Raw genomic sequence first — 11,337 nt, forward strand, 5'->3', positions numbered from 1 at the left:
ATGGGGGTGTGAGGCAGCCGTGATTAAGGAGACAGGCTTTAGATCAGAGGCCTGCTCGAGCAAGGCATCTAATCCCACACTGCTTCAGGGACAGTAACCAATACGTTGAACGTAAAAACCATCACTTTGGATAAAAGCATTGGCTTAATGTAAAGTAATGTAATGTAATGTATTTATTGTAATGTAAAGTAATGCAATGCAATGTAATGTAATGTAATGTGCTGTAATGTATTTATTGTAATGTAATGTAAAGTAATGTAATGTAATGTATTTATTGTAATGTAAAGTAATGCAATGCAATGTAATGTAATGTAATGTGCTGTAATGTAATGTAATGCAATGTGCTGTTGGACACAACATGTCTCTACACAGGTGCTAAAGGGCATGCAGGAGCACAATCCCCACCGAGAGCCAGAGGTAAGCACTGGAAACAAACAGATGAAATTACTTAATAGAGGTTTAACAAAAAAAACCCTAATAATCACAGCTCTCCCTTGAGTGTTTCTTGACTCCATGGAAACTGTTTTCCTCCCAGATCGTGTGTTTGAGGCTCGCCGGGAGCTGATCAACAGGATAGATGATGCCTCTCTCAGAGCTCTACTGGATGGCCTTCAGCAGGGGGTCACTGGCAGGCCTGCTGTGATGATGGATCGGCAGAGAAACGAGATTTTGCAAGAACATCGTGTGACTCAGGACCAGGTGACGTGTCTTGTTGACATGTTGTGGAAGAAGGGTGAGTGGGCCTGTAGAAGATTTCTAGATGTCCTGGAGGAAGTGGAGCCTGCCCTCTGTGAAGACCTGTTTGGTGAGTGGCTGAATCAGGATTATGCCTCTGCTTTAATGTTTCACTGTTTAGGCTTGTGTAGGCTTGTGAAGTTTATGTAGTAGATATTGGAACTATGGTGCTCATTAAAACTGTTCTGCCTATTGCCAAATTTGATATATTCATGAAAGTAGTATTTACTAGTATGACCAAAGCGCAGCAAGTTTTGCAGCTAATATGTCTATTTGTAAAGTACCATTTTCCCAATCATAATGAATACCTAGATGGTAGTGGTAAGTACTGGTGGAAAAGCCAATATTAGTGAATGGGCAGTATGACTTCTGGAAATAATCTACTAAAGATAGTACAAAGTGCACCTTTAGGGGGACTATAAGTGTAATAATTGTATTGTAGAATGTTTTGATGTCTGTCAGTTAAAGGGAAACTCCTGCCAATTTCAATGTGCTGTTGTATTGCTCACGCTACCCTTGACTTGTCAGTACCCGGTGATGCCGCAGTTTTTGGCTCAGCCCTTTCCAAGATATGAGCTATTCTAATGGGGGCAACTTTTGTTTACATTTCAAAAAAACATTTTTATTTATTCCCAAAAACATCCAAAAGGTTATGCAACATCAGCAGACAGCTAGCAAACAGCGATACCTTTTGGGAAAATATTTGGAGTAGGCCTATGCTCATTCAAAAAAAAAATGTAAACAAAAGCTGCCCCCATTAGAATAGCTCATATCTCGGACAGGGCTGGGCCAAAAACTGTGGCGTCACCGGGTACTGACAAGTCAATGGTAGCGTGAGCAATACAACAGCACATTGAAATTGGCAGGAGTTGCCCTTTAAGATTCAAGTTTAAATCGCTCCAATCCCACTGCAGGCCTATGATGCTCTGTAATAATTGTATTCTTGAAGGTTTTGTTGTTTGAATATTTCAAGCCTAAGTCGCTCCTATGCCACTCTGCAGGTCTTGTGAATTCAGCAGCAACAAGACCCCCACAGGAAGCAGGTGAGCGGCAGGAAGAGACCTCATAGACAACCAGCAGGGCCAGCTCATAGACAACCAGCAGGGTCAGCTCATAGACAACCAGCAGGGTCAGCTCATAGACACAGAAAATCTTTGAGTCCAAAGTCCTCCTTACCTGTATACAGTATTTAAGAGGGCTCCCCACGGACAAGTTCAAACGAGCTGCCTAAAATAGACTTTTTTCTTGTTGTATACACCCCCCCCCCCCAAGGGTATTAAAAGATCTATAAAGTACTAATTTGAGTATATTACAGATTATACATACTCCCTCAAAACAACAAATGATTTTTAAAAAGCCTAACATTCCAACTTTTGTTTCAAATAGTTTTTGGGTTACCTCCTGCTGCCTGCCTGATGTGCTTTGGAAGATCCGATAATATCCACAGTTCAAATGAGATTCTTGCTCAATGTAGCCGAGCCAAAATGTCCCAGGTCTTTGACATCGCTGGTAAAGGCATCCACTTGAAAACGGATTTATTTTCAACATTATAATGTTGTTTTTTATAGTTAGTGTAGTTTTAAGGCTAATTCCACAGTTTTCTAGCCAGTGAGTGCAACCTTTTAGCTCAGACAAGACATGAGAAACGGTGAGAGAAGGAGTCCCCTGTGCACAAGAGTGTGTGATCTGTGGCTGTGTGTTGGAACGAGGTTGCAGTTTGCACCAGTTTTCAATATTTTCGCAACCATTGTATTTAATACTCAAAAACAAAAATGTATCGTACAAATGTGTGTATGGTATGGGAGTGGACTGGGGGGTGCTCTGTCACAAGTTGCTGTACTGTATGTGCAATGTCATAGTCCTTCCATCCACTATGCAATTTTAAACAGTTTCCATCAGACATGCGTGACTGCTTGCTGTATACAGTATTGTTTTTCCCCCAGAAAAGATCTATGGATTGTTTTTAGGTTTTTGTTTGGGGGGAGGGGGGGTGTACGCGGTTACTGTGCCCTGACGTACGGTTGAACCAGTCATCATCTTTGAATTGTCAAAATAGAAATACCTCATAACATCATAACTACATAACTACTAACTGTCATAACTACACCAATTTACAAAAAGCTCAACACTTACAAAATACATTTCACAAACATCTTAACAATTAATGTGGAATTGCACTGACTGTCTTACAGACCAAAGCCCAATGGTATCAGCATTAATTGGCTTGTGACTATCTCCAAAGTGTGAAGGTCCAAAAAGAAGGTTCCTTGTTGAAAGTGGTAGTCAGAATGATCCGAGGCACACTGATCTTAGTGAAAGAGAGCAGGCAGAGGCAATGGAGAGGAAAATTCAAGAGGATATAGATAAACTCTCCAAAACCCTGGCCCAGTCTAAACTGGAAAAAATAAGGCGAGATCAACAGGACTATGAGGGAGGAACAGTCTACTCCTGGCCAAATCCGACCACCCGTTTCCCACAGCGCACCAGGCAGAAGCGCTCTGTGTCATTCAGCCTCCCGAGCAGCACCACAGCTAGTGAAGATGAGGAAACCGCATCTGGAACTTCGTCTTTTTTGGGGAGTGGAACAGACACGGGCCCAACTCGAACATCACACTCCAAAAGAAAAGGAAAACGAGACGGGGGAGGCCAAGGAGAAAACCAAGACCTGGATTACCTGCGGCCACAGGGATGGAAAGGAATGCACCGGAATCAAACACCCAGGAGACGGTGATAAACATTTCAGGTACACCACTTTCACCTGATTGCTTGAATGTGCTGTCTAAAGGCCTCTCATATGCCCCAACATTCCAGGCTAGTTATTTCCAGACAAAAGTTGACCTGTACAAGTTTTTTCGCAACCTGCTTGGAAGGCTTGGTATCATAACAGACAAGTCACAGCTGATGGACCTGTGCATCCTGGTGATGGAGCTAGGGAGCCACACAGCCCCTTTAGACCAAAGTCCACCTTTTTTCCCTTCAGCAATAACGCCTGCATAAATGCTTACATGAAAAAAGTGGACCATGATGTTGAAAAACTTTTTCAGAGCACTGTGACAACAACTCACTCTAACCTTACTGCAAGAGAGAAGCGGGCAATCCAGTGGCTGAGAAACAATGAGGATCTTGTTATCCGAGTTGCTGACAAAGGAGGAGCGACCGTTGTTTGGGGTAAGGAGCAGTATATTCATGAAGCCCTAAGACAGCTCAGTGACCAACACTATTATGCCCCCCTTCAATCCAATCCCATCACCTCAATTACTAATGAACTGAAGAGTATGTTAGACGATGCTTTGAAAAGTAACTGGATAACCACCAATTAACTGAATTTCCTTCTCCCGAAGGAGCCTCGACTTGCCACATTTTATTTGTTGCCTAAGATACACAAGTGTCTCAACACACCACCAGGCAGGCCTATCATAAGTGGTATTGATAGCATAACTGAGCCAGTGTCTAAGTATATTGACTTCTTCATTAAGCCTTTAACCAGCTCTCTTAAGGCATACCTTCAGGACACTACCGATGTATTGAAAAAACTGGAGGAAATTAGAAAAGTGGACAATGCCTTTTTGGTAACCATGGATGTTGAGGCTCTGTATACCAACATTGCACATGAGGAGGGCTTAGAAGCCCTACGATACTTTCTTCAACAAAGGCCAAACGCTAACTCCCCGCCTACAGATTTCTTAGTGGACCTAACAAACTGGACTTTAAGAAATAACATCTTTCTCTTCCAGGACAAGCTTTACCGGCAAATCAAAGGCACTGCAATGGGCGCGGCCTATGCACCCAATTATGCTGGACTGTATTTGGGTCTGTGGGAAGAGAGGTATATATACAGCCATACAAATCCCTCCAAACATCGAATAAAATACTATGGGAGATACATTGACGACCTTTGTTTTCTCTTTTCTTGGCCTGAAGATGAACTTGTTGCATTCCACCAGTACCTATACTCCACAAACCCCAACATCAGACTCAGCCTGGAATACAGTGCCACAAAAATTAATTTTCTTGATTTGACAATCAGCATTGACACAGAGGGTATACTTCATACTACAATCTACAGAAAAAGCACTGACAGGAACACCATTTTGAGGGCTGATAGTTTCCATCCCAAAAGTTTGATCACTAACATCCCATACGGGCAGTTTCAAAGACTGAGAAGGATCTGTGATCATGATGGGGAATTTGACCACCAGGCCGATGATATGTTTCACAGATTCAAACAAAGAGGCTATGAAAATAAAGTTTTGGAGACTGCCTTGACTAAAACAACAACTCTAAACAGAAAACAATTGATGTCTAAGAAAACACGAATGAAACCACAACACACAAGAATATTTTTTTCTACACAATACAGCAACATGGCCTACAAAGTAAAAAATGCAATCACACAAAACTGGGACATATTATTGAGCGATGACACGCTTTCCTCATTGTTTTCAGCACCTCCAACTGTCTCCTTTTGAAGGGCCCCAACACTTAAAGACAGTTTGGTCAAAAGCCACTTACCAGCTCACAAACCCAAGCTGCACTTCCCTAAGCCAAAAGGCACCTACAGATGTGGTGCCTGTAATCATTGTGACAATATTAAGAGGGAGGACAAGTTTGTGGATGTTTTTACACAGAGACTCTTCTATTGTTGTGAATTTGCAAATTGCAATTCAACATTTGTGGTTGGTCCGTGTACCATTCGTTCTTTTGTTTTTCGATTCAGAACCAAATAACGAAAAAACGGCTGGTTATTTCATTATTTCGTTTTAGTGATAAACGAAAAAACAAATTTTGATCTGTATTTCCAAATTTTATTTTCTACTTCATTTCAAAATAACGCCAATGAAAAAAAGGTTGACGTGCTATTTTTAATTTTTGATATTTTCATCTCTCGGCCGTATGTGCCCCGGAAGTTATAGCCTACAAGCCGACCTCGATTAAACAGGTTTAACTGATTACTAAATCCATACTGGATGTTGTCAGAAGAGGTGTTTTGAAACATATATGTGAAATTCACAGTCTAAAACAAATCTAAACGGCAATATTTTTATGAAAATCTATCAGTTGAAAGCTTTCATGTCCGTCTACATGGCATGACGCGCCAATTGCTTGCATGGACGGGCACCCTCTGTCCATGGTGCTGAAATCGCGGCACCAAAGATTCTTTTAATTCTAACGTCTCTGGCGGCACAACTCTTATGTGTGAAGCACGTTACAGTTTCATGAGTGAATAGGTAGGCCTACAGACAGTCTACAAAAGACCAAACAATACAACCAATCAATACTGTTGTACCCTTTGCCGACATAAGGCTCTCACATGCACGTCACAAAACAATAATCCACGCGGCGGGACTATTTTGATTATATTCCTTCCAAAAAATGTAAAAATGACACAAAAATCAGTAATTTGCATTGTCCGTAATTATACCAAACTAAAACAAAAGTATACACGTAGAAGATAGTCCACGTTACAAAACTTCAACAAAAATGCGAGTCATATCACAAATGAAGGCCATCCAAAATGCTGGTTTATTGAGGCAATTACCACAAAATCAATAGCATCAGTTTTACACTGGAAAATGAAATATGAGCTAAAACACCCCCTATCATCAGTACAGTAGGTTACATTTCTGAGTAGCTCTAGGTGCGATCATTCTCTCTGGCATTTGCAGATGGTGCAGCCCTTGTATTGCACTACGAGCTGTCCACGTGTGTGGTGCTAGGTGAAATGCGCACTGGCAGCACTCATCTTTGAGTTTGGGAGATGTCTTTAGTGGGAGTATTTGAATGTGTGAAAACACGTTGAACACAGTGGCAATGGCCATTTCAATAAGCTTGGGGAAGTATAGCCTTTCGCCCTTGTAAGCCTATCTTGTTTCACCGTCGTAGGCTACTTGCATCCGCACATTGCTTGCCAAAATAACGTTGATGTGGTGCTGACATTTTACTGAAGCCTAATATCTCAACCAAATCGGGAGTAAATTGAATTAAATTAAAGTCTCTCAACATGGCTTGCCATTCCATGAGGGATAAGGAGAATGCAACTCACACACGCGGTGCGTTCCTTTGATAGATGCCTGCTGTGCTGCGCGCAAGCATTGTGTAGGTTTAGAGAAATGACAGTGATAAACATATCCAGGTCAAAATTATAACAGGAAAAGAGGGACAATGACAAAGGGAATGAATTCGCCAGGAAGACAGATTTTATTTGGCAAACTAGAGACTTTCTAGGGTTCATGACAAAAGAATGCTTGGCATTAGATCTGATGGCTAGTGGGGGGAACGTCAGAGGGCAATTCTTTCCGGGAGTCCAACAACAATACAATATCAAAATGTCATGGTGGACGCGACCACCTGCCACCAAAAGTCAGCTCCTTTCGGTTCCTAGAAAACAGATGCCTTAAAATAATAATAATAATCCAGATCCCATTCGGCTATCTCCACATTGTTCCATTAGACAGCTTCGCTGATAATCCTAGCTAATAGCTGTAGTAAGCCCACAAGACATCAAAACAGTGTTCGGCGGTGGTCGTTGTCTATTACAAAACTGTTAATAAAACCTGGGGTCTTCGGGTAGCCTAGGCCTACGACATTTAAAACTGTGTCAGTCGTGCGCGCTGTCAAATGAGAGCCACGAGAAACGCGGTGGGGCGCAACATCGCCAACGGCAGGAGCAAACGCTAGTACTTCCGGGGCACATAAGGCTGAGAAATGAAAATATCAAAAATTAAAAATAGCACGTCGGCTTTTTTTCATTGGCGTTGTTTTGAAATGAAGTACAAAATACATTTTGGAAATTCAGATCGAAATTTGTTTTTTCGTTTGTCACTAAAACGAAATAATGAAATAACCAGCCGTTTTTTCGTTTTTTTGTTATTTGGTTCTGAATCGAAAAACAAAAGAACGAATGGTACACGGACCGTGGTTTATAGATTGGAATGTGAATGTGGATGTTTTTATGTGGGCCGTACCAAACGAAAACTTCGGCAAAGACTGGCTGAACATAAGAATGCCATCAAAACAGTGAACCCCAACTACCCAATGGCTCAACACTACAAAAATGCTGGTCATACGAACCACATGACTCTAAAAGCCATGGTCATTGAAACAATTCCAAAAAGCACCAGAGGGGGTGACAGACTGAAATGGCTCTTACAGAGAGAAACATTTTGGATCCATACATTGAGGGCCACATCCTACCCTGGACTAAATGAAGAAATAGACTTTTCTCCTTTTCTATGAATTACCCCATGTTTGCCCCTTATCTTATTTTTTAATTATGTTGTGTTGTAGATTGCCTCATATGGCCAGTGAAAATGTCATAGTCTTCTAAAATTCTACCACTGCCTATGCACCCATAGATGTCTGCATCTAGGCCCCTGTTTTAACTAAGAACTTATCTGGGCCCTTGAAGACTTTTTTGTTATTGTTTGTCCTTGTCTATTGTTTACTTTGCAAATGCACTGGTGATGGGATTTTTATGTTAAAATGGATGTCACACTGCACTGATTTTTATTGCCTGTGTCTCTGTGTCACATGACATGGAATCCATTTTAAAAACATCTTTGCAAGAAGCAACAAAGTTTGCCCTGATGAAGACTGATTGTAGTCGAAACGCGTAGGCGTTATCCATTAAAATAAAGGATTTTAAACTTTTTTCACTAAGATCAGTGTGCCTCGGATCATTCTGACTACCACTTTCAACAAGGAACCTTCTATTTGGACCTTCACACTTTGGAGATAGTTACAAGCCAATTAATTAAGTTATCATGTCCTTTCTGAAGAGCACCTGATTCTTTTACAAACAATTGACCCAACGCAGCACTCTCCTTTTCCTCTTTTTTGACCACAATGGTATCAGGTTTGAAAGCGTGGATTTATTCGCAATATGAAGTAGTGCAAGAGTATAATGCCTTACCTGGTGAAGAAGTCCTGCTGACTGATCGCTACACCCAGCTGTTGATCATTGAGAAACACAGACAGCAGGAAGAACGAGAGAAGGAGATCCGGATCAGTGGACCAGGGTTCTTCGGTGCCAGAAGTAGCGAAAATAGAAGCATCACAGTAGACCAGTTCTTTAGGCCCAAAGATAATGGCCGTGTTCCTAGAGCAGTGATTCTCCAGGGCAACTCTGGACATGGCAAGTCCTTTACAGTTCAGAAGATCATACTGGACTGGGCATCAGGACGACTCTACCAGGATCAGTTTGCACTCGTTTTACACCTGACCTGCAAAGAACTCAACCTCCTATACAAAGACGGAGTGCAGAAGAGTGTTGTAGATCTACTGAGCTTCAGTGAGACGTTTACCCCACTGATCCTAAAGAAACTGAAGGACTTGCCTCAGAAAGTGCTTCTGCTAATTGATGGATTTGACGAGCTCCAATTTCCAGTGTGTGAAATCAGCAAGTCTCCTGTGAAAGACCTTTCCACTCCAGCTCCAGTTGAGGCGATTCTGGGTGCGCTGCTGAAGGGGAGCATCCTCTCTGAGTGCTTCCTGCTGGTCACCACCAGACCCACTGCCTCAGATACACTAAGCAACCTGCTCAAACATCCTGTACGTTCCATTGAGATTCTGGGCTTCTCTGAGGAGGGCGTACACGAGTACATCAAGAGGTTCTGTAAAGATGACGAGGTCTGGAAGAATGTATCCAACAGAGTAATGGCAAATGAAACTCTCTTCACCTCCTGCTTCATTCCTGTCATCTGCTGGATCGTCTGCACTGTATTTAGGGATCATTTGCAAAAGAATGTAGAAATGACTAATAGTCTGAAAACAACCACCTCCATATTTGTCAAATTTGTGTCGATTCTGCTGAAGCACCACTGCCGTGGTTTGAGGCAGCCTGTAGCAGCTCTGCTGAGGAGCCTGGGCCAGCTGGCAGAGACAGGGATACAGAAGCAGCAAGTTCTGTTCAGCAAGGGAGTTGTGTTCAACACAGTATCCGATCCGGCCAGTGTTCCCTTCCTGTGTAAATTCCTGCTGAAGGAGACAGTGGATATGGTGGAAATGTTCAGTTTCATGCATCTGAGCTTTCAGGAATTCTTCTCAGCACTCCACTACATATCAGGCGAGGATGAAGAGAAGGCCAAAGATCTGTTCATAGGCATTGAGCAACACGAAAGCAGAAGCCATCTCCTACCTGTCATTCAGTTCCTCTTTGGTCTGTCACATGTGAAGGTGACGCAAGACCTGAAGGAACTTGGGGTGACCCCCAATCCCTGTGTAGGAGAGCAGCTGAAAGAGTGGGCTATGAAACTCATTCACAACAATAGGGATAGAAATGACATGATGCTGTTCACTCTCCACTGTCTCTATGAGCTCCATGACAAGGAGTTTGTGAAGAGAGCCATGGAGGTGTGGGGTGAGGTGAAGTTTGATGCCATCCCCCTGACGAGGGCAGACTGCTGGGTGCTGCTGTACTGCCTGCAGTGTTGCCCCACCATCCCAAAGATTCATCTTGAAAATTGCAACATCACACCAGATAAGCTGAAAATGCTGCAGCCTGAACTTAACAGGTGTCAGGAGCTGTGGTGAGTGTGAATGTCATTTACTGTGTGTGTCTGTGTGTGTCATTTAATGTGTGTGTGTCATGACTGAAGTGCCTGACTACACATGATACACTGTAGTATCTGTACGTGTCTTGGGATAACATTTTCAGTACAAAGAAATGTCTTTCCTGTGAGGGTGAAAAATTGTCATAAAACAAAAGAGGATAATTAACACATTTTTATTTGTTACCGGAATCTACCATATGTTGCATTATCACCAAACAGCTACATGCTTTAATATTCATTATATTACATAATTTGTTTATCAGCCACGTTTCCGCGGCACCCCTGAGGGGGGCCTGCGGTGCCCCGGCACCCCTGTTGAGAAACACTGCTTTAATATTACATTCCATTATATCATATCTCTCTCCCTAAAGGTTAGATGTGGAGAGCCTGTCAGATGCTGATGTTTATGACCTGGTGTCAGCTATGGGAGAAGGGAAGACCCTCAGTCAACTAAGGTAAATACAATATCTCATTCTGGCAGACATGGACATGGATGCAGCACAATAGATGTAAACTCTTCTGGTTCTGAGTTCTTGTAAGCTGGAAAAGCAAGTCTAACTCTTGCGTAACTATTTCATACCACCAATGCATAAACACAGACACACATTTTGTATGTGGTTGTTTGTTTGCCATCCATGTTTGTCACTAATTATCTTCCGTTATTTTATGATCTTGTTTTATGACTTTCTGAATTACATACTGAATAGTGAAGATGCATTGATGCAAAACAGGATATGTCCATTTTGTGGAAAGTTTGTAACATACATTTTTAAAGGAACAGTCACCCATTTTTGATTTTCACATGTAGTATTCCCAAGCATTATTCATGAATGTGCATATAATTTTCTTCTCATTTTTTTATGTACTTAAATGTATTGGATCAGAATTATTAGCGTAGCTTAGCATAATCACTAGAAGCATCAAGCCACAAGAGATCACAGGACTGGATCAAATAGCTGTGTTGCACTGAATTTTAAATTCATTTTAAAGTAGTTTATAAGTACATTTGAGGATGTTTTGTTTGCCTCCATAGACTTGCATTGCTACGCTT

General features: G+C 41.9%; 1 protein-coding gene and 1 long non-coding RNA gene across 2 annotated transcripts in view; both read left to right on the forward strand.

Annotated features, from left to right (window-relative positions):
- The first annotated feature begins 370 nt into the window (after positions 1 to 370).
- Positions 371 to 1,778, forward strand: LOC134463816 (uncharacterized). The gene is made up of 3 exons (XR_010037804.1): positions 371 to 417; positions 536 to 805; positions 1,737 to 1,778. It is a non-coding gene; the product is annotated as an uncharacterized LOC134463816 (long non-coding RNA).
- A 6,802-nt stretch (positions 1,779 to 8,580) lies between these two features.
- Positions 8,581 to 11,337, forward strand: part of LOC134465349 (NACHT, LRR and PYD domains-containing protein 1 homolog) — a 3,901-nt gene continuing 1,144 nt past the window's right edge. The window contains exons 1-2 of the mRNA XM_063218977.1: positions 8,581 to 10,262; positions 10,658 to 10,741. Coding sequence (XP_063075047.1) covers positions 8,581 to 10,262; positions 10,658 to 10,741 — 1,766 coding nt within the window. The remainder of the gene's footprint in view (positions 10,263 to 10,657; positions 10,742 to 11,337) is intronic.

The sequence above is a fragment of the Engraulis encrasicolus genome, chromosome 2 (genome assembly GCF_034702125.1).
Source record: "Engraulis encrasicolus isolate BLACKSEA-1 chromosome 2, IST_EnEncr_1.0, whole genome shotgun sequence".
Lineage (NCBI taxonomy): Eukaryota > Metazoa > Chordata > Actinopteri > Clupeiformes > Engraulidae > Engraulis > Engraulis encrasicolus.